The sequence below is a fragment of the Squalius cephalus genome (genome assembly GCF_949319135.1).
Source record: "Squalius cephalus genome assembly, chromosome: 6".
Lineage (NCBI taxonomy): Eukaryota > Metazoa > Chordata > Actinopteri > Cypriniformes > Leuciscidae > Squalius > Squalius cephalus.
Genome location: NC_137127.1, coordinates 37698427 through 37725449, shown reverse-complemented (window position 1 = coordinate 37725449; position 27023 = coordinate 37698427). Strand labels below are relative to the sequence as shown.

Here is a 27023-nt window from a genome sequence, read left to right as displayed (position 1 = left end):
GAACTTGAGAACGCGAATACAGAATGATGCGCCGCTGTGCGACCAGTTAACATTCCGCCAGAGCCCTAGAAGACAATTAAGAGACCACTTTTTCCAACCCGTTCTCATAAATACCTACCGTCTTTATTGCTACGTGCTTGTTACATAATAGGGACAGAAGAGCAGGTGAAAGAGTTTAACAGCAGTGGGCAGACAAACAGGTAAATGGCAAACACAAGGTAGAGGAGAGCACAGGACACAGACGCTGGAGAGGAATGGAGCGGGCATCCTGGAGTCTAAATCCGGAGGGTGAGCAGGGTATGCAGATTCCAGGGCAGAGCAGGCGAAGCAGGCGGCCAGGGCGGAGCAGGTGGAGCAGGCTGTGCAGGCAGCCAGGGCGGAGCCTGCAGTTCGGGTGGCCAGGGCGGATCGACCATCGTGGCCTTTCCATGAGGTCCAGGTTTGGCCACTCTGGCCGGGGACCTATAGCCTCCCCAAAAAAAATTCTTGGGTGGAGCTATGGGTGTGGCTCAGGAACAGACACAGGCTCGGGAACAGACACAGGCTCTGACGTGGCGTGACCATCCTGGTTGAGGGCTCAGTCGGCGAGGCGGCGGCCATCTTTGCTAAGGGCTCGGGCGGCGAGGAGACGGCCATCTTGGCCGGAGATGAACTCTCAGGCATGGCGGTGGCCATCTTGGTCAGAGACAAACTTTCAGGCGTGGCGGTGGCGGTGGCCATCTTGGCCGGAGACAAACTCTCAGGCGTGGCGGCAGCCTTCTTGGCCGGAGGCGAACTCTCAGGCGTGGCGGCGGACATCTTAGCCGGAGACAAACTCTCAGGCGTGACGGCGGCCATCTTGGCCGGAGGTGAACTCTCAAGTGTGGCAGCGGCCTTCTTGGCCGGAGACGAGGGCTTAGGCGTAGCGCCGGCCATCTTGGCCAGAGAAGAGGGCTCAGGCGCAGGAACAGACTCAGGCTCAGGACACAGTGGGGAGACAGGGATGGAACAGAGATCTGGAACTGCTTCCTTGATGGTGTAGGAGGATCCACTCAACCACAGAATGTAATCTATGTACCTTTTTAAGGAACACATGGTGGCAGCAGCTGGTAATTGCTGGAAGAGCGGATCGTCCAAACTGCTCCAAAAGATGGTCTTAAGGGTCCCATCGTTCCATGGCACCCGAGACGCGAAGTCGAGGAACTCCTCGATATAGTCCTCGATCGGGCGGTGATCCTGGGTGATGGTGAGGAGTAGGTCGGTAGGATCTTGTGTGTTGAGGAGGATGCCCATCGTGCTGCAATCTGTCTTGGTCCAGTCTTCTGTTACGTATCAGGGACCTGGAGACAGAAGAGCAGGTGAAAGAGTTTATATAACAGCAGTGGGCAGACAAACATGTAAATGGCAAACACAAGGTAGAGGAGAGCACAGGACACAGACGCTGGAGAGGATCGCTGGAGAGGAATACTGGGGATGAACACAGGAGGAATCACTGGAGAGGACACAGGTGATCACACAGGTAAAGACACGGGAGGTATGGGTCCAAACGTTCCACACACTCGAGATAATCGAGACTGGACAATGAGGGAACACAAGGTGAGTGGTTTTATGGTGAAGTTAATGAGGGGATCGCTGACAGGTGCAGGTGATTGTGGAGGTGTGGGCCAAGGAGGATGCTGGGAAATGTAGTGAAGGAGGTGGTGACTAGGCTGGTGACATTGACAGTGCTGGTAAACTCATGGCAATTATAAGAGATGGCACAGAGAATTTTGTTTTTATTTCTATTTTATTTTATTTGAATGGTACCAGCAAACAGTGATTGACTGTCGTAAAGCTGAAAGCAATGCAAAGATTCAAAATCAGATTTAATAATAATATATTTAAACCTGTGACTTTGATAATCTGGTTTATTTCTGATATTTTTGTTTTTGGCTAGCAGAAGTTCTGAATTGCTGGTAACTTAAAAATTTTGTTGGTGAGTTCATTTCAAACCCTGTCTAGAATGTATGCTTAAACTGTGTAAATTATTGTCACTTACAAAGAGTGCTGTTGTTACAACCTACCTGATTACTGGGGTAAGTTGTAACAGTATGTGGGGTGGGATGTAACACTAATAGAAAACATGGACATTTTAGATTTTAGCATGAATTCATTGTGGTAATCAAATTTCCTTGTTCAAAAATTTTAGTTTGCCATTCCCCATCACCACCTCTATTAATTATATACATTCAAATGCAAAATGGTACAAATTTAAAACAGCAAACAAAAATGTAAACAAATATAGAAATTGAGGAAAAGAAATATAGAATTTTATTTGCTTTTGGTAACATGTAGATGAAAAGTGTAGCTGAATGTTATATATCACATTAAACAAGAAAAAGGTGCTAATTCAGATTATATCAGTTTTGTCATTTAACATTATACCATTAACATTTAACATTAACATGATCACAAATTATAATCCAAAAGGGGTATTATATAATTGTCTTACCTATGTTTTAATTTTCTTGATATTTTTTTTTATCCTGCAAAATTTATCCTGAATATGTTTTTACACAAAATCTTCTACTGTACATCTACTGTTACATCAGGAGGAATTCATGTATGATATTGATTTCATCCTTGTTGCTCATTTCTAATTAATTAATCTTACAGGCTGCATCTGAAATCGCATTCTTCTCTACTATATAGTAGCATTTTTTTTTTTGTGACAAAAGTGTACAGTACTCAAAAAGTAAAAGCAAAAAGTACCCAGATGACCTACTACTTACGGCGATATTCTGAAGTGTGCATACAATGGACACTTCACTATCCCATGAGGCCACGGGAGAGGAATTGTGTATGGCAGTGAAGCGACGCAACTAACGTTGGTAGGTCACACGATAATGACAACATGGCGAATGTAGTTTGTCCAGCTTACATTCATACTATATAGAGCGCAGTCGTGAAGTAATTACTTATTCAAAATAAGTATATACTTAAGAGAGTATGCGATTTCGGACGCAGCCACAGTGTGACAAAACCCCAAGTCACCCCCCCCCCCCCTCCCTGTAGATTGTTTGATGGAAAAGGTTTAACATTTAGGTTTACCAAATAAAACTGTGTCTACTGGAAGTGATCAAGCTGTGTTTCATTGCATTCAGATGGTTAGTATCAGGCGTGTGCATGGGCCAAAAAACCCAGCTGAGATGACCTACTATGCCCAGCAAAACGAGACCCCACTGCTTGGCACATCTGCAGCCAAGCTTCTGAACACAGTGGACTCGCAGACCATGGCACTCACGCTGGGATACTTTGTCCAACAGCAGGCTGAAGGTCAATATTACGTTTTCTATTTTAATTATAGAAATTTTACTATATGCAAAAATAGTTAAATTAGTTACAAAATATGGATATGTAACTAAGAATACTTTTTTTCCAACTGAGACATGGAAAAATATTATCAAAATATTTTTTGGTAATAATCAACATTATGATAGATATGCTTTGGGTAACACTTAACTTGAATCAAAACCAGGACATTTCTTTCAAATGAAATGTTTTACTGAACACAATTTCCTGTGTTGACATACCCTAGTGAAAAAAGCCTGCACCAAAATGTATTTAAAATACATTTATTTATACTAAGTATAATACAAATCCTTTAACATATTTACTGACATATCGCTTGAGACTTACTGATATAAATATTAGAATTAAACTTTATTTGGAGTGCTTCTTTACTGCACAATGTACATTTCTTAATATTAACCCTAAAATGTGTTTTAATATCACTATTAGTAAGGATAGTATGATCTCTGTATAATATCAGCCTCAGCACTATTTTTGGATAATTAAAGTGCATTAAGTACAAAATTAGTTGTTCCAATTTAGCAGACTTTAAGTATACCAATTTAGTATACTAAAAGTACAATTGCTGGGTATTTATATTAAGTACATAAATATGTAAATGTATTTGTAGTATACTTATCATAAATAAATGTATTTCAAATACATTTTAGTACATTTATTTTTCACTGGGGTATTTCCTATTGAAACCGAAATTTGTGGAATATTTAAGTTCTCATCCTTTTTTTACTTGAAAATAACATTTCAATGACATCACAGTCCATCTAAAACATGATTTGCCACTTATATATATATATATATATATATATATATGAAGAGTTCAGATGCAAAAGCCTCTAAGTGCCATCTGAAATTTTCTTCTAAAATAATAATTGTTATCAAGCTCATATATTTAAGTTCAGTAATTTCACTTACATGGCAATGAAAATTACCTATTACTTGTCATTTAAGTGAAATTACTGAACTTAAATATGCAAGCTTGATAAAAAGGATCATTCTAGAAGAAAATTTCAGATGGCACTTAGAGGCTTTTGCATCTGAACTCTTCATATATATATATATATATATATATATATATATATATATATATATATATATATATATATATATATATATTAATAAAGACATCAGTAGCAGTATTGGTATTGGGGGTACTGGCCTTCATTCATAGTACTTAGAAAAAAGATGCCTTTAAACAAATATTTAAAATATACTGCCTTTATTTTGTAATATAAAATTATATAAATATAATTATAATTATTATATATAATAGGCATACATTCATCTTGTAGCAGATCTAGACAGGTGGAGCTGGGGGAGGTGGACAATTTCAGAGGAAATCTGATTGCAGGACCAGCTTATAACAAACTGTTAAATAGAATATTTAAATGGTGAGCAAGCAATCTCATTGGCTGCAGAATCAGCAAAGGGTATATCAGCTTGTGCCATGCAGTAAATTATGTGATTCCTAGCAGACTGCATACAAAGGACCTATCAGCCCGTGCCATCTAAAGTTTCATGTCTGAAATAGAAATGTTGGCTGCATCCAAAATTGCACACTTTTCTACATTACAGTAGGCGAAAAAAATTATTTATATGAGTACTGTGAGTTCTTTATCACATATTGTTTTTATTAAAACTACCTACTACTTCCAGTGAGATTCTGAAGTGTGCATACGATGGACACTTTACTATCGCATGAGGCCACGAGAGAGGAATTGTGAATGGCAGTGAAGGTCACATGATGATGACAAAATGGCAGATGTAGTACATCCAGACTACATTCCTACACACATTCATCCTATATAGAAAGTCCTTTTTAGTGGTTGCAAAGTAATTACTTATTCAAAATAAGTACCTACACGAGATGGTATGTGATTTCGGGGGCAGCCATATTTGCTAAAGGTTATTTTGATCAGCTTTACGGAATAGCATATTGAGGCATCAGAGCTAACAGACATGGACTAAAACTCAAAATATTGCTTTCATTGCAATTCTTTAAGCTAACTAAGTACTGTACAATCCACTGAAAGAAGAAAAAGAATGAGTACTGAAATGCTGCTAATGTAATCAATAACAAAATTATTGTTATGCAAACTAAATGTTTTTCCCACCATGCAGCTGTGGTGAAGAATCCACCCAACAACCTTTGGATCATTGCTGCGGTGCTTGCACCCATCGGTGTGGTGACCCTCATCATCATTATCATCACCACGGTGCTGTGTCATAAAAACAAGAGCGATTTCAAAAGCGATCCAATCAGCAACTTCAACCCTCGAGTCAAGGTATGGCAGTGACTAGACACATATCCTGCTTGACCATTTCCCATAAGGCACTGCTTTGCTCTTAACACCCTCATTATAACTCATTATGGTATTTTGTACACTCAGCATATTTTACAGTGGCTTCATCAACAGTTTTCCTCAAATGCTTACATGCTTTGGTTGCTTGCCTCTGGGAATACATCCCGAGAGAGCGTATGAGAGAGAGCTAGAAATGATTGATGACTCTTCATGCTGTTTTCTCTCATTTAGACTGCTTACTGGAGAGACGTGGGTTATTACCCTCAGGTAGTTATTCAGCTCTTCAATCATCTCACCTGCTGCTCTGGATCCTGATGTACACACAGTGTTAAGGATGATGTGTAGTGTAGACAGGTCTCAGGGACAAATACTAATGATCTTGCACAATTAAAGGTTTAGTTTACACACACACTCACACACACACACACACGCGCACACACACACACCCTTTTATTTTATTCCAAACATGTAAGACTACATTTCTTTTGTGAATCACACACATTTTTTTTTAGGCAAAGTGTCCGGGCTGCTTTTTCCATATAATGAATGTGAATGAAGGAAGCCTTGTCATTCTACAAAAAGTAAAGAAAATCATGCAGATTCAGATTAACACAATGGGAAGTATTTACTAAATTGCACTGGATTTTTGAGTGAACTGTTTCTTTAAAATCTCAGACACAAAATTTTGGATTACAGAAATATGAAGATTATGTTGAATTATGTCAATAGAACAGCAGTCATTTTATTTTTTCAAATTAGGATCTGAATGTATGTGTGTGTGCATGTGTGTATATGTGTGTGTGTTCCATTGCGTGCTTGTATGCCTAAACTGAATATTTTAGGAATAAGGTCAGAAATTCTCTGATGATTTACTTGAAAGTAGGCTAGATGGACTATGGAAGGGACAGAAACCTCTTTGAAAAAGCATAAAACATGTATCCTCCTCACTAAAAGAAATGCAGGCAGCAGCTCTCTTTTAAACATGTCAAATATGTCTTATTTATTAGGTATAATGATCTGACCTGCTTTCCCCAATACAACCTCTGGCCTTTAGTTTGTCATCCACTATTACTGAAAAACTACTGCCTGCCCTGAATTTTGCTTGACCATTATAGAACGCATCCTTGCCCTCAGTTATCCAGCAACTGAGGATTTGCTATTTGCAAAATCATATGCAGTGCATTAGTGTTACAATGTGGTGGTAGCAGTGCACAAATAAGACAAAGAAGATATAAATAACAGTCTTTATTAAACACTCAAGAGAACACTAGAATAATCACAGGAACAAAAACCACCATACGAGAGAGTAAAACACAGGATATACCAGCAGTTGGTATACATGATACAAACAAAAGAAACATATGTACGGAACAGGTAAACATAATCAATAATTTAAAGAGTAACCATAGTGACAAACTCGGGAGGGTAACACTTTATAATAACGTTCAGTTGTAAGTCATTTATAAGTGGTTAGTTAATGATTAACTAATCGTTTACAGAACATTCATAAATGATTAGCAAGTGATATACTAACATTTTATGTATGTTTTGTAAATTCTGTAACAAGTCATTTACAAGCGATTAGTAAATGATTAACTAATATTTTACGAAACATTAAGTGATATGTTAATAATTGTATGTATGTTTTGTAGATTCAGTTATAAATCATTTATAATTGATTAGTTAATGATTAAACAATCATTTACAAAACATGAATATGCGTTTCATATATGTTTAATAATTTTTTTTTTTTTGTATGTATGTAGCAATTAGAGGGCATTTGTAACAGTAAGTGTTCAACACAATGATGTGTAAACGTATGAATAAATCATTTACAACACTTTCTGCATCCCCTAAAGTGTAAACTATTCATCACTTGTAAATGTGTTACACATCATTTGTAGATTACCACTTCAAGAATCAATAAGGCATAAGATCAATGAATAATATCTACGAATGATGTGTAACACATTTACAAGTGATGAATAGTTTACACTTTAGATTAGGGGCTGCAGAAAGTGTTGTAAATGATTTATTCATGCGTTTACACATCTACAACAGGTGTTGAACACTGTAGTGTTTACTACAGTGTAAGTGCTGACTGGTGAGGGTATAGACAGCTGTCTTCTCTGAAACACATGGAGTCTTTAACCACTGTGCACCTAATGTGAGCAAAACATACAATTTTTTTTACAATTTATTAAACATTTATGAAATACATAGTCATGTTTTGTAAATGATTAGTTAATCATTAACTAATCACTTGTAAATGACTTGTAACAGAATTTACAAAACATACATACAATGTTAGTATATCGCTTGCTAATCATTTATAAATGTTTTGTAAATGATTAGTTCATCATTAACTAACCACTTATAAATGACTTACAACTGAACGTTATTATAAAGTGTTACCCATTCATCATAAATTCATTCATTCAAATTCCCTTCAGACTACTTAATTAATTAGAATTTGAGTCAAGTCTCATCTTCAAGCCCATTCACTGCCAAATCTGTTTACCTTCATTAGATTTAAGGATTATATTAACATGTGAACTCATGAACTTTCCTTGGTCTAATCTAATGCAGTCAGATAAAATGATTCCTTTATTCATTTGAATAAAATAATTTAGGTGTTAAACCCCATTTTACGTCCACAGACAAAACATTTAAAAAAAACAAATATTTTTTTGTCAGGGGACAAAATTTGTCAGGGGAAGTAAAATGAGGTTTAACACCTAAATTAATTTTTATTTTATAGTTTTTTATTTTTTATTTTAAAGTCATCACTGAGTATTAAACTCATTAAAATTGTTTTGTTGTTTTTTTAATTGGGGAGAACAAAATTTAGAAGAAAAAGCATTTTACTCTTCATCTGTTGACAGATATCATAATATTGATCATCTATTTATATTTAGTGTATCTTGTATTTAGTTGTATTCAGTGATAAGACTGTATTAATTGCACTTGAAACAATGAACTATCCTCGTAAATTCTCATTTTAATGTAGCAGTCATATTTCTGACAGCACATACACTTTTCATGCCTGAAATATATAGTCAAAACATTTCTTCAAATTAATTATTTCAAAGGAACACCAAATGATTGATTTGGGAACAAAACAAAACAAAACAAAACAAAACAAAACAAAACAAAACAAAACAAAACAAAACAAAACAAAACAAAACAAAACAAAACACTCTTTTATCTGTCTTAAATGGGTGATATTTTATGGAAACCCCATTATGCACTGTAAAAAGTGGTAATCTGCCATTTTTATCATAAAGAGCTATTTATACTTTTTACTTTTTTATAAAAAAATTATACTTTTTTGTTGGTATTCAGATTCATTTAGTGATGTTAAATGTTATATTTGACTTAAAAATAAGTTAATTTAGATGTTACCAATTTTTTTTACAGTGTGGTGTATAAGAATAACCTTTATGCCTGTAATCAAATATGTGAATGTTTGCTTGTTGCTTAGCCTGTCCAGGGGTTTGACTATGCCAAACAACACCTGGGTCAGCAGGGTGGTGATGAGGAGACCCTTCCGGTTACTCAGGAGACTATGGTTCTACCCCTTCCCATTCGAGATGCCCCTCTGTCTTTAGATAAGCCCGCACGCCAGGATGGATCAACTTCCAAGAAGAGTCTGACCAGTGAGATGAGGAAAAGGTATTTGTGAAGAAAGCTAATACTTATGGCATGCTGGAATTGCTCAATATTCATGTCACAGTCCTATCAGTGATGCTGTTGTTTGCTGTGATTTGGCACAGGTCCACAAAACTACTTGTCATGGAAGACATAACCTAAAGTAGACACTATACAGTGTAAAAGAGATGGCGAGATAATTGCGGCAGAGACTTGTTTGTTAATTGCTTTTTAAATCCAACCAGTGCCCAGGATGTCAGTATGATCTTAACACAGTTAATGAGTTCTAAAATGTTGTCATATTTTTAAGTTGACTATCAGTTAATGAATTTCAAATGGTTGGATCAGCATACTGTAGCTTTTAGTTAGTTTCATGAAGGAGTATGATAAATGGATCTTGCTTGAGGCAAAATGTTCTCAGAGCAGAAACTGTTTGAGTTAATATGTGGATATGTTCTTGATGTTGAACATTTATCTCTGAAAAAGTTAAGATGTAATTCCTGGAGAAATGTATTTTTCATTTTCCAGCCCTGTTTCCGCTAATTACAGTTTTTCTCAAACGATTTGACACATTTCTCCAAACTCAGGTCACTGTTCTCAAAACAGTTAACACAGTCATCTGAACACTTTGTAATTGTCCTAAACAGGTTGTACATTTTCCTTCATTGCATGCAAACTACAAATCACATGTATCATTTTCTCAAAACGCTGTGGAAAAAATCATAAATTATGGTATTTCCTTGAGAGAAGCTGGACAGAGAGTTCAGCCTTCTTCTGCGCCTTGCTCTATCTTGTCACGCAAGAGTGAAGACTTCAAGTGCCTCACGGTAGTTGCCTCATGTGTCTGGGCGTCAATCACGCTGAGATAGCTTTCATGGATGAGTCATGTGCCCACTGCGGGAAGATTACCATCACGGTGTTGCAGTCGAGACTCGAGTAGTCCCCTCGCCTATATCCCGATCTAACTCCTCTTCTGCACGCCATGGCTCTCCTGCAAGTGTACCAAGCCAAGGCACTTAAAGAGCTGCACAAGGGTAGTTTTGATCCAGGGCTGATGCAGGAGCTGCGCACAGCGATAGACCTTGCCTTGCGTGCCACGAAAGTCACTGCACGCTCCCTCTGTCAGACGATGTCCACCTTGGTGGTCCAGGAATGCCATCTCTGGCTGAACTTGATGGATATGAGGGAGTCTGAAAAGTATCGATTCCTCGACTCCCCTATCTCCCAGGCCTGCCTCTTCGGCGACACAGTTGAGAACTTCGCCCAGCTGTTTTCAGCTGCACAGAAGCAGACAGAGGTGATAAGACACATCCGCCGGCTGCATCCGCCGGCGCTCCCTGCATCCCTGCATCTGCCTCTGCTCCTGGTCAGCCTTAGCAGCAGCTTCCACCCAAGCCACAGCGTGGAGCCGTTCACAGGGAGATGGTGACCACATCACTCTCTCCCATGGAGGAGGGCCGGGTGAAGAATATTTTGTTTAGTTTTGTTTCTTTTCCCAAATGATCAGTAAAATAGCAGTTTACTCTATCTCTGGGTCCCAAGAGGGCATGGATGGCTATATGACCCCACTTCAGGACGCTCTGCCTTCCGAGTCGGGTCCCTGCACCCCACTTTGCTGCCCCACTGCGGTCTGTGGTCCCTCTGGTCCAGCTTGTACGGTCTTGGGGGCCTGGGTAGGGCTCCCCAGCCTGTCTTGCTGGCTGATTCGGACCATCAGACTCGGCTATGCGATTCAGTTCGGTGGTGACACCTCCGTCCCCTCTTGCACAGCACCCTCCACAAAATAAATAAACAACAAAACAAAAGTAAAGTGGCAGCCCCTCACGGACGACTGTCGTATATAAACATAACAAAACAACAACATAAATGTTCCAGGCCTGGCCCTCTTTCGTCCTTCACTGTTGTCAATAATTTAATCCTTCTGGAGCTCCTTCATGGGACTCGAGTCTGGTGTGGTGAGCAGGTGTCTTTCATTAAAACTCACGCCACCGTGCCCCACCCTGCTTGCCACACTTGCCATGGATGACATGCCAGAGCCCTTCACTTATTCTGTGCCCGATTCTGCTGCAAATTAAGAGCCAGCGATTAACAGAGGCCACATTCCTAGTCCTAAGTCATTGGTTCAGCCTAGTCCCAAGTGGTCTTCGTCTTTGCTGTTTCCACCCAGTCCCAAGTCATCTTTGTTTCTGATGATTCAGTCCAGTTCCAAGTCATCTCAGTCTCTGCTTATTCTGTTCAGTTCCAAGTCGCCTTCATTGCCATTGCCTCTGCCCAGCCCCAAGTCTCTTTTATTATGAATGGCCCCGCCCCGCCCCGCCCCGCCCCGCCCCGCCCCGCCCCGCCCCGCGATTATTATTGTTCCTGTGATTACAGGAATTGTCCACAGGAATTATTATTATTATTTTATTTTTTTTATTCTGAGATCTCTATAAAACCAACACAAAATAAGATAAGCATATACTCACAGCAATAAGATTATTTTATTCAAAATGTCTGTACTGACCATACAGCTATGTGCATATTAATAGTCTGTAAGTTGAAGTCTGACCCCTCAACAACCTTTCTGTCATGTTGGTTGAAGCAGAGGAGGAAGCAGGATCCATGTGCAGAAGTCTTTATTAAATAAACTCACTCAGACTCAGAAATGGAACAACCAACATAGTACAACATTAAGAACTGACAAAGACTGAACTAGACACAGGGCTTAAATACACAAACAAACCGGAGAGCTAACAAGATAAGACGAGACACACCTGAATAGAACTAACTAATCAATATGTAACCACAGAAACAAACAGGCAGGGGCGGAGGAAGACTAAACTGAACTAATAAAGAGATAACCAGACACCAACAAGAACAGAAGTCAAAACAGAATGCCAATGTTACACTTTCTCCATTTTCACTAAATACATACATACACTGATACATACATACATACATACATACATACCATTAACTGCCTGTAAAATAAGGCTTTTCTAGTACTATAGCATTTCCTTAATATATTACAGCATGCAATATGTAATTATTTGTAATTTATTATGATTCTAAAATATAAAAACTAAATATATTAAGAAGTCTGTGGAATCTTCAAAATCAAAACACATCAACACTATACTATTCATATGGTTCAAGCTTTAGCACAGCTACTAAAGCTAGTGTTCTTTTAGCTCTAGTTTTTGATATAATGTCACCTTGGAATTATTAAGGTTCTATCTGACATTTTTCTCAAAATTGAGTTATTCACAAATTCTTATTCTGTGATAACTTATTTACATTATGTGATGTTTTATTTTTAGTTGTGTACATTTTGGGACTTTTTTAGAACAACCAAAATGTTCTATCTTCAAAGTCGAATGGAATGCAAAAACTTTGAAGCTGAATATCTCAAAACCGCTCAGAATGAAGATAGAAACTTATAATTCCAAGGTGGCAATAAGTATGTGTGTGTGTGTCTGTTTGATAATGTGTCGTTGCATTTATATGTATGTGTATGAAATGATGATGCAGACAAAGAAAATGACATTTTACACATGCAAAGACTCACCACTGCTCCTTGTTGCTATGGTTACTTGCAGTAGGTTGCCAAGTGAGGACGGTTCCGTCATCAGCAGCGAATCAGTGAAGGCGGTCTCGGGAAAGGGCTTGAGTGTGCAAAAAGCCACAACACAGCAGAAACTCACAAAGGAAGATACGAAAAAGAGTAATGGTGAGAAATGCCTCCACTGTTTCAGTTTGTTTTGCACTTGTGCTGTCAGGCCACAAGCCATCAGTTAAATTACCGTGTTTTTTTTTTAATTTTTTTATTTTTTTTATTTTATGTCCTGATCTTGTGAAGAAAATACAGTCACTTTTAAAAAAAACCCTATAGTGAACTGCCTCCATAAATATTTGAAAGGAGGTGTGTTCTTGATTTGAAATGGCAGGACTCCAAAAGGTATGAATAATTAGGCTCCAAAAATACCTACTTTTGGTAGGTATTGTATCCACTGTGAAGAGTTCAATCCCACATTGCATTGCATCAAGCTCTTTGGATAGAATTAATCCATGATGGTAGGCAAAGTGAACAAATGTTGAGATATAAATGGTGGGGCAAAATATTCATCCACTTGAAAACAGCTTTATGTAAACTTAAACCTATTCTAGACTATTTTAGTTAAGTTGTAAATTGAGTTTTTTATATTAAAATTTACCTTAAAACTTTGGCTAGAAGGTAGGCTATGTAATGGGCATACCAAAAGGGGCAGCAGGTGCCCGCCACTGCTCTCCCAAGTTCAACAGCACCCCACGTATTTCCAAAGTAAATCTATGGTAAAAAATGAACATGTAGCATTCCCCAATTGAGAGCCTTTGAGGCAAATTCATTCTGCCCAGCCAGATTTTATGGTACCTTTGTGAACCTTCCATACCAATCACCCACATCAGCAACATATGTATATCAGTCTGCGTCAGTTCAGCAATTAGTAAGTCAGATTGTGGATACATCTGTTCTTCTTTTATCATGGGCAGAGTGATGTATGTAGTAGTCTACCAAATTAGTGAAAGTATAAATCCTTTAGTTTTAAATGTTATGTGAATAACCTGTTAATCTTTCTGTTGTGTTTGTTACGAGAATTGACATGACTTTCTTTTCCTCTCCTGAATTCCTCCACAATGCAACACTTTATTAATGATTAAAAAAAAACAATTCCATACTACATTAAGGTAATTCTAAGATAACATTTTACCCGTGTCAATCAATATTAGATCGCCACCACACCACTGTGTCACGCTTTGGCTGACGAAGCAGACAGATGAAGCTTGATTCCAAAATATAACAAAGCTTTTATGTACACAGGCAGGTGAACAGGACGCAACAGCATGTATAACATAGACACGAACAATACCCAACAAGTGACTGAACTGAACGGGGAGAATATATACACACACACACACACACACACACACACACACACACACACACACACACACACACACACACACACACACACACACACACGAGGGAACTAATTAGACACAGGTGGATGAAGGTTAACTAATCAGTGACTAACAAGAACAGGTGCAGACGAGACAGAACATAATTGTTGACACACTGCATGTGTTCAGTATACATGTGGTTAATCATAATTATATAGCTTAAGATATCGCTATGACTCAGAATTGGCTCCACCTACATTTATAGCCATGATCTGATCATATGCATCCTAAATATATAATTAAATTGTATTTTCACTAGGGCTGTCAACTTTAGTCGTTTAGTCGACTAATCGGTCGATGCCGTCTTGGTCGACTGACATTCTCATTGGTCGACCAGTCGCATAATTATTTTATTTTTTTCACCAATAAAATTTTTTTCATTGATTTACTCCTTGATATTTATTCCTTTATAAGCAGTTATATATTACTGTATTCTAAATATAATTAGCCTATATTTTATCCCCAACTTTAAATGCTTTAATTTAGGCTATTTTGTAACAGCGCCACAGTTTAGCGCACCACGTAGAACACTCGGGAACTGCACCTGAGGCTGGCTGCACTGCTGCTTCGCGCTCAGTAAGGAATATAGGTAGTAATCTCTATGTGTCTGTCTGTCCGTTTGCATTTTGATTATTTCGAGAACCGTTCATCCAATCGACTTCACAAGGGAGTGCAGTGTCGCATTTGGTGCAATATAGACAGACACGCGAGATGCGACACACGTTCAGAATTAATAGTAAACTACAGAACAGCGCGAGCGGGAAGCGGCGCACCTCATGCGAGCAGGGCTTATATTCTCCGAGAACGGACACTTCACTAGTGATATAAAACGCACACAGTCTGTTAACTTAAGCAATACTTTTAAGGTAATCTAATATTTTTCTGATTAACAAATTACTGACACAGTAAAGGGTAGATTTAAATAAAGAAAAACGAAATTTAAATAAAGAAAAACGAAATTTAAATAAAGAAAAAAATGAAATTTAAATACAGAAAAAATTAAATTTAAATAAAGAAAAACGAAATTTAAATAAAGAAAAACGAAATTTAAATAAAGAAAAAAATGAAATTTAAATAAAGAAAAAATGAAATTTAAATAAAGAAAAATTAAATTTAAATAAAGAAAAACGAAATTTAAATAGGCCTAAAGAAAAAGCTCTAGCCAGAGAACACTCCCGTTGCTGGAACACTCAGGCGTCGTTTCTATTTCTAGCATGCATGCGTTTTCTGCGTGGCTCGAGCCGCGCCTGAGATGCGTGTCTCACGCAGGCAGTGTGCAAACTCCAACCTGTTAACATGGGAGCCGACATAAAAACAGACACGACACGCAGCTGAGACTCTCAGGCCACGCAGCCAGTGTGTCGCCGGCCTTATTCAAGCGAGAATGAGAACCGTTTCGTGGGGGATCCCAGGTGTCAATAAAAAAATAAATAAAAAAAATTATTATTTTTTATTTTTTTTTATTTTTTTTAGTCGACTAATCATTGTGCAGGACAGGACTTTGGTCGACTAAGCATTTCTTTGGTTGACTACAGCCCTAATTTTCACAATGTTTGCATAATAAAAAAAAACCATCTGATGCACAAGTTCCATTCACAAGTGATATTTACCTTTACACATCACATATTTTATCTCCGAGCTCTTTACTGGCATGATTACCTTCATATAAAATTTCGACCAGCAATGAAATGTAAAAAATTATCGATGTTGTCCATTCGCCACGGGGCCCCCTCAAGCACGGGGCACATTGCGGTCTCACTCGTTGCACCGCCCTAAGGCCGGCCCTGGTTTGGATGCAGTGTAGGGTCACCAGACATCCCGAAATATTTGGGACAGTCCCGAAATCTAAACTGTTGTCCCGAATCCCGAATCTGGCCCTAATTGTCCCGAAAATTATACTAAAGCAAAATGTTGAGTAGTTATTGTCTGACAAACATTAAAAACTGTCTGTGGAGGTTGAGTCGTCCTGCAACCAGCCCCCGCTGGCTGCTCATTGGCTGCAGAATCTTTTTTGTTTCTTTTTTTGACGTTCTAAAAAAATACCGTACACTCTCAGAAAAAAAGGTACAAAAGCTGTCACTGGGACAGTACCCTTCAAAAGGTACCGCCACAGCGACGTACAGCTTTTGTGCCTTTTTTTTCTGAGAGTGTAGGCGCGAATTTAGATATGCATTGATAAGCTAATTTTCATTCATTCTGTTGGCATGGCTGGTGTACCGGAACCCCAACACGCTGCTAAAAAGCAAAAATTGCTACAGCCTTAAGCGATGAAAGTAAAGCGTTCTGCAAAGTGTGTAGGAAAGAGTTTGGTGTTTCTCACGGAGGGGAGGCAGATGTTAGGCTGCATGCTAGCAGCAAACTACACTGTACCAACACCGCGATAGTACAGACCAACACGTTGGTCTTGTCCTTCTTTAAGAAGCAGGATGATTCCATGTATAATAAAATAGCTGCTGCTGAGCTGACCTCCGTGTTCCACTGTGTGGCCCACCAACTATCATACAGATCACTTGACTGCGATGAAGTTAACACCAAAACTGTACTCTGATTCGGCTATAGCTAAACTCGTCACCTGCAGTCGCACAAAAGCTGAAGCACTGGTCACAAACGTCTTGGCACCCCTCGCATCTGACTTCTCCCAGAGCCTCGAGTCAAAAGACATATTATTTTCCATCGCAACAGATGCCTCTAATAAAGGCAATGTGAAAACATTCCTGATCTCTGTGAGATACTGGACTCCTGAGCAGGGCATCCAGAACAGATTTCTTGATTTCTTTGAACAGGCAGCTGAGAGCGCAGATGCTGTCACTGACACCTTACTGAATAAATTAAAGGAACACAAACTCAGCATCCATAACATCTCGGCATACTCGGCTGACAATGCGGCAGTGAATTACGGCAGAAAAAACTCCATTTACCAAAATCTAAAAAAAAACAACCGCAAGATCCTGCCCGCAAACTGCCCAGCTCACATTATTCACAATGCCGTTAAACGTGCCAGCAATGCACTCCAAACAGATGTGGAGACTATTGTGATAAAATCATTCAACATTTCAGCTGTTCTGCCAAGAGAGTTTCCACCCTCAAAGAAATTTTTGAATTTGCTGACATGGAGTACCATACACTGTTGCGCCACGTCCCGACACGATGGTTGAGCCTGCTCCCTGCAATTGACAGACTTATCAACACCTGGCCAGCTGTGAGGAGCTACTTCTTGTCGCTGGGAGAGGAGGAGTGCCCCCATGTGCTCTGGGATGCGCTCCAGGGTAACGAGCATGGAGAGGAAGACGAATGCAGCAAGTTGGAGGTCACTCTCTTCTTCTTGCAAAATACTTTAAAGATGTTCACTGGTGCTGTCCTGAGTCTTGAGAGTGACCGTCTCACCTCAGTTGAAGTGTATGCGCTGATGAACGGCCTCCGAACCAAACTGCAGCAGCGCAAAGAAGATGCTTTTTTCAGAGCAAAAGTTGACCGTGTCCTCCTCTCCTCCATTAATCTTAGGGTTGACAGGCTCAAGAGAGAATTCACGAGTTTCTATGATACCGCGGAGCAATATCTTGAGAAATGGTTAAATTTCTCCGAAACTGGGCACCTGTTCAACATCCAGTGTTTCAATCTAAAGGAAAAGCAATAAATCAGCTACCAGAAATTAACCGCAGCTGTATCTGCCCTTCAGATGGATGATGAGCTTGACCTGGATGAGCTCTACAATGAGTTGCGAGCTGTGTTCTGAAAGAGATATTGCCTCATCTGGAGATACACAGTCACCCTGTAGGTGAGCTTTGGGCCCAAGCACTCAGGAGCAGGTCTGCGTTCCCACAGTATGCCAAGCTACTGTCTTTCATTTTGAGCATCCCCGTGAGCAATGCATACTCAGAACGGGTGTTTTCAATTATGAAAGGTGCCTGGACCGATGTGAGAAACAGGTGCTCATTTAACCTGGTCCGCAGCGAAATCAAAGTAAAAATGAATTTGGTGATGAATTGTGCAGAGTTACATAAATACATCCTGGGAAAGACAGGAGTGCTGGAAACAGTGAAAACCTCTGAAATATGCTGACGTCGGGCCTCCACAACCTAAGTAGGCTATAGCTGTGTGAATTTAAAGTGTTATTGTTTCTATTCATTTATCTAATTAATCTATATGCACAAAGACAATACAACCTTTTTGTCCCCTTTTTGTTTTAAGCCTTGATGAAGAGAGCGCAAGTTGCTGCAGCCTGCAGCCGCGAGGAGGACAGTGATGCACGCGTAAAGGAGTGATTGATTGTTTGCGGCACTGTGTACAAAAAAATACTTCACTACACAATTATTTCGTTATTTTCGTTTAAGCTTATTAGCGTTAGGCTATACTGAAAGGTCTGATTTGCGCACTGTTACTTACAACAGTCATTGTTTTTTTTTGTTTTTTTTTTCACAATGACATTTGAGTTCATGATTTTGTAGCCCAGGTGGGAATCTGTTAGAGGTTTTAGATCTAAATAGTTTTCTACAAAGTTGTATAGAAAAATGTATAAAGTTTGGTTAAATGAGATAACCTAACTGTTTGGGCCTGTTATTTTTCTTTCTTTATAATGTGATTGGGTACTTTGTGAATAATAACCTATCAGATATGAGGAGGGGCGGGACGAGAAGCGGAAGGAGAGGCAGAGAATGCATGAGATAGAAATGAAGACAGTTGTGGGATGTCGGCGAGACAACTCTCTGGAAAGTGTGATTGTGAATTGTGTATAAAAATGTATGCATTAGTTCATCTCAAGGATATTAGAGTGGACTTTGAACTGAGTTACTGCTGGCTAAGCGTGACAGCGAAGTTCGAGTTTATTTAAAGTGCGTCACAGACATCCACGGACGAACCACTGGCGGCGAGCCAGTACATTCGGAGTGAACCGTCTATGGTCGCGTTCGTTGTGAAGGAGAACGACAACGGATGTTATTTCGGAGACTTTGGTGACTGGAGTCCCGTGCACTGCTGAACGGATCGAGATACCGCGTTGGTAAGCGTCCGAGTCGCTGGATGAATGGTGCACTGCTGACGGCTGTTGAGTGCGTTTCACGACGGTGAGATAGATTCCGGTTAGGACCCTGACGGACTGTGACCGATCGTGATTTAATAGATTCAAATCTTCAACAAAGGTACCTATTTTGTTTCTATTTTATTTGTGGCTCAATTGAGTGAAGTGGCCGTGTGTTTTTGGCCTCTACGAACCCAAGCAGCGGAACAGGCCTGCAACAGAAACTAAGGGGTATTTTGAAGTATTATTTGCCGGCTTAGGAGGTTATTCTATTTGCTTGAAAACTTTTCTTTGTCTCTTTGATTTTATTGATTGTTGATTCACATGTGAATTTCATTTGAAAGAGAAAAGGACACACACTTCGTATCATGACAGAAGCTTTATTGAAAAAGAATAACACAGTATCAAATATATTTTTGTTATTTTTGTTTACCCAGTATTGACTGATAATTTATTTTAATTAATTAAATCTAATTTTGAGTCAATTCTTTGTATTGTGTTGAATTACATTTAATTTTCCCTTTTGATTTGAAGTAAAATAGATAGCAGCACAAATTAAAATAAACCCATCATACTAAAGAACTTGGGCGTCACCCATAACAATTCCCATTGACAGGAAGGGGGTGTTACATAAAATGGAGGCACCGCTGGAATGGATTTCATAAGTTTGTGGTTATCTAGGATGTTCAGTTGTGTCTAACTTCCCTTGTTGTCATTTGTGAGAATAAACATGGAGCCTACATTGGTCCGCAAATACCAAGATACACTCAGTAGTTGGTGTAAAGGAGAACAACTTGATCCAGCTCATGCTGTAATGATTGCTGGGGTTGCAGAGGAAGTCAGCATAAGCCAAATTGAGGAACTGATGCAAACTGTGCGCTGTTGGGGTCGTGTAAGAGGAAGGACTTTCAGTGTTGAAGCAGGAGGTTTGCTGGTTCTATGTGAATGTAGGGAAGAAATAAACCCACAGATTATTCCTCCTGAAGTGAGGAGTGATGATGGCACTACTGTGTGGCACATAATAGTGGTGGATCAAAGGCCTGATTCGTCAGATGACTTTGTTGGCAAGCTAAAGAATTTCTTGCAAGCTGAAGGTAAAACAGTTGCTGATCTCCAGGATTATGTGGCTACTTCAACATCTGTTAAAGGTACTGAGGAATTCTTCATTCATGCTATGGCTGAAGTGATGAAGCAGTCTAACAGAAGTATGGCTGAGAGTCACAGCTACCGTCGACTTCGAGTGTTTTCTGGTATCACTCCTACCCCAATGGGAGAGGAACAAGTTGAGTATTGGATTGAACAGGCAACAATGATGATAGAGGGCAGTGACTGTCCTGAAAAGGAGAAGAGACGTAGAATAATAGAAAGTTTGAGGGGTCCTGCACTAGAAATTGTTAGGTCCTTGCGGTTTAGCAACCCTGAAGTTAACTCAGCTGATTATATTTCTGCTGTTGATAGGGCTTTTGGATCTCCAGAAACTGGAGAAGATTTGTATTTTGCATATTGTCTCATTCAGCAAAAATCTGGAGAGTTGTTGTCTGACTATGTACAGAGGCTTGAACCTTTTCTGACTAAGGTTGTCAGGAAGGGGGGTGTAAGTGCTTGGGATATGGATAGAGTGAGAATTGAGCAATTGTTTCGAGGAGCAGTCGGGGCTGACATTATGCTTTTGCAGTTACGTCTCAAAGAGAAAAAGCAAACCCTCCTACCTTTCTTGAGTTGCTCAGTCAAATTAAGGTTGAGGAGGAATATGAACGGTCTCGACGCAAAGTCCATGCAAGGGTTCGGAGTGTTGGAGCACAGGATTTTGTCTCTGCAACTGATTTAGATTTACAAGAGCTTAGAGCCGATGTGAGGGCTCTGCAACCCAAAATGTCTGAATTGAAAATGAAGTCCAGCTCTGTCAGTAAAGAAGGTACTAACACAAAAGTATTGGTTAGGCCGTGTACATCAGATGATAAAGCAAATGAAGCCTCTGCTTTACAGAAAAAAGTTGACAGACTTAGAAAGTGAAGACATTGGAAAGTAGAGAGCCAGCTCAACCTGCTACTGCTACTGCTGTGAAAGTAAGAGTGAGTGATTGTGGTAGAAAGAAACCTCATCCCCAAGAGAATGATGATTTTTTTTTTGTTACCGTTGTGGGGAGGATGGTCACATCTCAACTAAATGCACTGTCACACAGAATGAAAGGAAGGTAATCCGGAAACTTATTGCTTACCTTCGGAAAGCTAAAGAGAAACAAAATACTACTGATGATGGTCCTGACAAGGAGACAACACACTGCTCTGTTAAAACACAGATGGTCCAGAATATAGCATCAGTTGCAATTCCAGCTGGGTTGGTGGGACCAGTTTCTACGGTGACATTGAAGGTAAATGGTCAACCTTGCACTGCACTGTTGGATAGTGGGTCACAAGTGACCATTATATTTGAGAAATGGTACCAGAAACATCTGTCTCATATCCCTATTCATCCAGTGTCCGGATTGGCTATTTGGGGACTTACTACCAAGTTACCCCTACCAAGGTTACGTAGTGGTGGATGTTCAATTTCCTAGAGAATTGACTGGCACTCTAGAAACCTTGTCAGTGCTGGCTCTAGTGTGCCCTGGACCAAACTGTTTGCTCTTTGTGACAAAGAGAAGGGTAGCAATCTGGTTCATGTTTTCAATATAAAAAGCTTTCTACCAGATAGCCTGTCTGAGTCTACTGCGGTCAAGGTGAGTCAGGCTGAAATGGAAAGGACCTGGCTCAGTAATCATTCCACCAGAAGACATTTGTTGTGTCAGTTGTCAAGCAGAATTTTCCCAACCAGTGACAAAGGGCATAGTTCTGGTGGAGTCTGATGATTTAAACCCACTGCCTCAAGGGTTGATGGTTCAACCTATGGTGGCTTTAGCTTCAGCCGTAAATGGAGAGAATTTCTCTGTGCTTTTACAGAATGAGACCAAGCGAGAGGTTATCATACCTGAAGGTGCTTTGCTTGGGAATGTGCAAGTCGCAGACATGGCTGTTCCACCGATGAGAGAGAGCAAGTCTGAGGAGATAGATCCAAGCCTTATTGATTTTGGGGATTTTCCCATTCCTGTGGAATGGAAAGAGAGGCTTAGACAGAAATTGGTGCAGAAACGCAATGTTTTCTACGTACACGAGTGGGAAGTGGGACTAGCCAAGGGGGTGGAGCATTGCATCCGATTGTCGGACACTCTGCCTTTTCGTGAAAGATCAAGGAGGATAGCTCCTGCAGATATAGAGGATGTACGTAGACACTTGAAGTATTTGCTAGAGACAGGGATAATCAAGGAGTCGAGGAGCCCGAATGCTTCTCTTATAGTAATTGTTAGGAAGAATAATGCCAAAATCCATATGTGTATAGACTACAGAACCCTCAACAGCAAGACCGTACCCGATCAATATACCACCCCTCGTATTGATGATGCTCTAGATTGTTTGGCTGGAAGCCGCTGGTTCTCTGTATTAGACCTTCGAAATGGGTATTACCAAATACCCATGTCTGAATCCGACAAAGAGAAAACAGCCTTTATCTGCCCGTTAGGGTTTTATCAATTTGAGAGGATGCCGCAGGGGGTTACGGGGGCCCCTGCGACATTTCAACGTCTCATGGAAAAGGCTGTTGGAGACATGAACTTGCTCCATATACTAGTATATCTTGATGACCTTATTGTGTTTGGAGCTACATTGGAGGAACATGAGGAAAGACTCTTAAAGGTGTTGGATCGCCTTGAGGAGGTAGGTTCTCAAGGTTTCATTGGACAAGTGTCAGATATGTCGGGACAAGGTCAAATATGTCGGTCATATAGTCTCAGCGGATGGAGTATCAGCCGACCCAGATAAAACCGAAGCAGTTGCTAAATGGTCGCAGCCAACTGATCTGAAGTCTCTCCGGTCTTTCCTGGGTTTCTGTGGTTATTATAGGAGGTTTGTTACAAACTACTCTGCTATAGTTAAGCCTTTGACTGAACTTACCAAGGGGTATCCTCCAGTTAGGAAAGGGAAAAAGCAAAAGTCTCTCTCTGATCAAACTTACCAGGACAGACTTACCAGTCAGAACCATTTGGTCTTAGATGGACTGATTCCTGCACTGAATCCTTCCAAAAGATCATTGACTGTTTGACTCATGCTCCTGTATTAGCATTCGCTGATCCTACAAGGCCATATGTTTTGCACGTGGATGCCAGCCTGAAGGGACTGGGGGCTGTGTTGAATCAAGTGTATCCTGAGGGGCTACGTCCCGTTGCATTTGCTAGCCGAGGGCTCAATGCTGCCGAACAGAGGTATCATATTCACCAGCTTGAATTTCTCTCCCTTAAGTGGGTGGTGGTGGAGAAATTTCATGACTATTTGTATGGTGTTAAATTTACTGTTGTGACGGATAACAATCCGCTTACTTATGTGTTGACCACTGGAAAGCTCAATGCCACTGGGCATAGATGGCTTGCTGCCTTGGCGACTTATGATTTTGAGGTTAAGTATCGTCCTGGGCATACAAACATTGATGCGGATTTACTATCAAGGCGCTGGAATGACTCACATACTGATATGTGGAAACATCTTTCAGAGGTCGAGGTGAAAGGAATATGCAATTGTATCCATTTGGGAAACTCAGCCAATGCAGAGCGACTAGTTGACAGGTTGGGGGTGCCTGCTGAAGGTATTCCTAAGATATACGTTTTTGCAACTAATCTTGGAATGGGGCAGTTTGAACAATTCACTAGAGGTGATTTGAGGAAGGGTCAAGACATGGATGATGTCACAGGAGTGGTTAAGAAGTTTGTGAGTACAGATTTGTGGCCATTTTGAGTCAGTATCCCCAAGAGGTTATTTTGATGAAGGGTGAGAGTGAGAAGCTGAAAATCAAGGATGGATTATTGCACAGAGTTGTGAAGGATGTATCAGGAAATTAAACATTTCAATTAGTGTTACCTGACAAGTTCCGGTTACAAGTGATTAAAGCTTTTCATGATGATTTGGGCCATTTGGGAGTGGAACGCACGACGAGTCTGATTAGGGACAGGTTCTATTGGCCACAAATGGCACAGATGGTAGAAAACTATGTGAAAAATTGTGGCAATTGTGTTTCATGGAAGACTACTCGTACAAGGGCAGCTCCGTTGCATCAGATAACTTCTGGGGGTCCTATGGAGTTTGTGTGCATTGATTTTCTGACGCTGGAGACGGATACAGCAGGGTTCAGTAATATACTGGTTGTCACAGATCACTTTAGTAGATATGCACAAGCATATCCTACCAAAGATCAAAAAGCAGTCACTCTTCTGGTCGAGAAGTTTTTTGTCCATTATGGATTACCAGCCCGAATCCATTCGGATCAGGGTCGTGATTTTGAAGGAAGAGTGATCCAAGAACTCTTGAAGAGATTAGGGATTCGTAAATCCTGAACAACACCCTATCACCCCCAGGGTGATCCACAACCAGAACGTTTCAATAGAACGTTGCTGTCAATGTTAGGAACTTTGAACACTACACAAAAACGTCAGTGGAGTCGTTATGTGAGTCAACTTGTACATGCGTACAATAGTATGAAGAGTGACGCCACCGGATATTCACCATATTACCTCATGTTTGGTATGAAGGCTAGGCTACCGATGGATATTTGTTTTGAGACAGAGTAAGAGAGAGTCAGTTATTCTCAATATGTAGAGGGACTGAAAAGAGATTTGAAACGAGCCTATGATCTTGCAGAAGAAACAGCAACTAAAGTGCACATGAGAAACAAAAAAGCTTACAATAAAGTCGTAAGACACCAGACGTTGGCTAAAGGTGACAGAGTGTTAGTGGAAAATCTTGGTCTTCGTGGAAAGCATAAACTGCAAAGTAGATGGAATCAATTGCCATATGTGGTGGTGAATAAAAAAGATTTGCCTGTATACACCGTCAAGCCAGAGAGTGGCATGGGTCGTTCACGAGTCGTTCACAGAGATCACTTATTGCCTATTGGGCAGACGGTTAGGATTAGGGCTGGGAATCACTGGGTACTTCACGATATGATACGATACGCGATACATTGTTCACGATACCGATAATATCACGATATGGCGATACTGCGATAATCGATATATTATCAGTAATAACTCACAATATATCATGTTTTAAGAAATAATTTTTTTTTTTTTTTTTAATTAGGAAAATGAATCTCCATTTATATTTTTGGATGAAACACAATAACAAAAACAACTTGTGTCTTATCAGTTGCAACAAAACAGTCACAGACACTATTTTTGTTTTGCTCGCAGATGAAATCGAGTGGAATCGGTGATGCTCGCATGGTCGCGGCTCGCAGCGTGTGAGAGGAATTACAAGCCGAGCCGAGCACGTTACGAGCCCCTTCCAAGCCCCTTCCGATAATTTTTAAACATGTTTAAAAAATTCGGGGAGTCGGCCCGATTTTCACCAGCTGTATTGCCAAATCCTATTGCCAAATCATACACAACCACGTCGATGGGGCTATACCTCAGTGGCAGCAACCATACAGCGTGCGCATACACTGTCACTGTCACACACACACACACACACACACACACACACACACACACACACACACACTTTTTTCTCTCTCTCTCTCTCTCTCTCTCTCTCTTAAGTTTTTATGTTGAAAGGAATGGCTACTGTTCTCTGCTTTTCAACAAATCATTTGCACACACATTTATGTCATTTTTCTATCTGAAGCTTTGCCTGCATTTGCCTGTCTCTGTGTTTAGCGCGAAAGCCCACGTGATTGCTGCCGGCTCAGGATAAAATTCATGCAGGACAGTCGTGCCGTGTACCAGCTGCTTTGACGCGATTATCAGTTAAACTGACTCGCAACGTGTGCAATATCTCACGAGTCACGACCTCCCGAGTGTCCGAACTCGCACTGTGTGCGCCCACCCTAACGGCTTTTAAGATCGATACTTGGCAAGAGCGCATCGAGAATCGATCGCGGGAGTAAATATCGCGAGATATCGCCATATCGATATTTTGGCGCACCCCTAGTTAGGATCTCCCCAGAGGAAGACCCACTGCCTTCCATGAATAGGCCTATGACCTGACAACAGAGAGGTAGGTACCTGTTATGATGGCAGTCATAACATGCATTTTTCTGTATCACAGAGTCTAAGAGACGATGAAGCGAATAGTGAGACAGAAAATGAGTTTGAAACATGTTGTCATGAAACAGAGTGTCATGAGACTCTTGAAAAGAAAATTCCTGAAACAACTGAGAACAAGACTTTTGAAGAAGAACTTGGAGAAATTCATACCACAGACGATACTGTAGATTTGTGCAATGGTGTAGAAGGTTTTCAGGATGTGGAAAAAACAGGTGGGCATGAAAGAAGCCCAGAACCCCCACAGTTAGAAAGAGATGGTTCAATGAATGATGCAGAAGAACAAATTGAGGTGAATTTCCCTAGAAGATCTCAAAGGAAAGTAAATCCTGTCCTCAAACTTACTTACGCTGAGTTGGGGAATACAACAGATTATCCCCTGACAATTGTTCATAGGGGAATAGTAATTAAAATAGGTTGAATTCTCATCTAATAGGTGTTAGGTCTCATGGGGCATGAGGACCATTTAAAGGGCGGGAGAGTGTAGCCCAGGTGGGAATCTGTTAGAGGTTTTAGATCTAAATAGTTTTCTACAAAGTTGTATAGAAAAATGTATAAAGTTTGGTTAAATGAGATAACCTAACTGCTTGGGCCTGTTATTTTTATGTGGAGGGGCGGGACGAGAAGC

At 40.2% G+C, this 27023-nt stretch overlaps 2 protein-coding genes across 3 annotated transcripts in view; one reads left to right on the top strand and one right to left on the bottom strand.

Annotated features, from left to right (window-relative positions):
• Positions 1-27023, top strand: part of kiaa1549lb (KIAA1549-like b) — a 235947-nt gene that overhangs the window by 89203 nt on the left and 119721 nt on the right. The window contains exons 10-14 of one of the 2 annotated variants that reach the window (XM_079874250.1): positions 3123-3294; positions 5449-5612; positions 5862-5897; positions 9115-9305; positions 12860-12990. In XM_079874250.1, the coding sequence (XP_079730376.1) occupies positions 3123-3294; positions 5449-5612; positions 5862-5897; positions 9115-9305; positions 12860-12990 (694 nt within the window). The remainder of the gene's footprint in view (positions 1-3122; positions 3295-5448; positions 5613-5861; positions 5898-9114; positions 9306-12859; positions 12991-27023) is intronic. The other variant, XM_079874251.1, reaches the window with a different exon arrangement.
• On the bottom strand, positions 181-1430 carry LOC307160286 (uncharacterized protein). The gene is made up of 2 exons (XM_079874253.1): positions 1420-1430; positions 181-1319 (listed from the first exon to the last, which is right to left on the bottom strand). Exon 2 carries the CDS (start codon positions 1270-1272, stop codon positions 463-465), a length of 810 nt encoding a protein of 269 aa, XP_079730379.1. The 5' UTR covers positions 1273-1319; positions 1420-1430; the 3' UTR covers positions 181-462.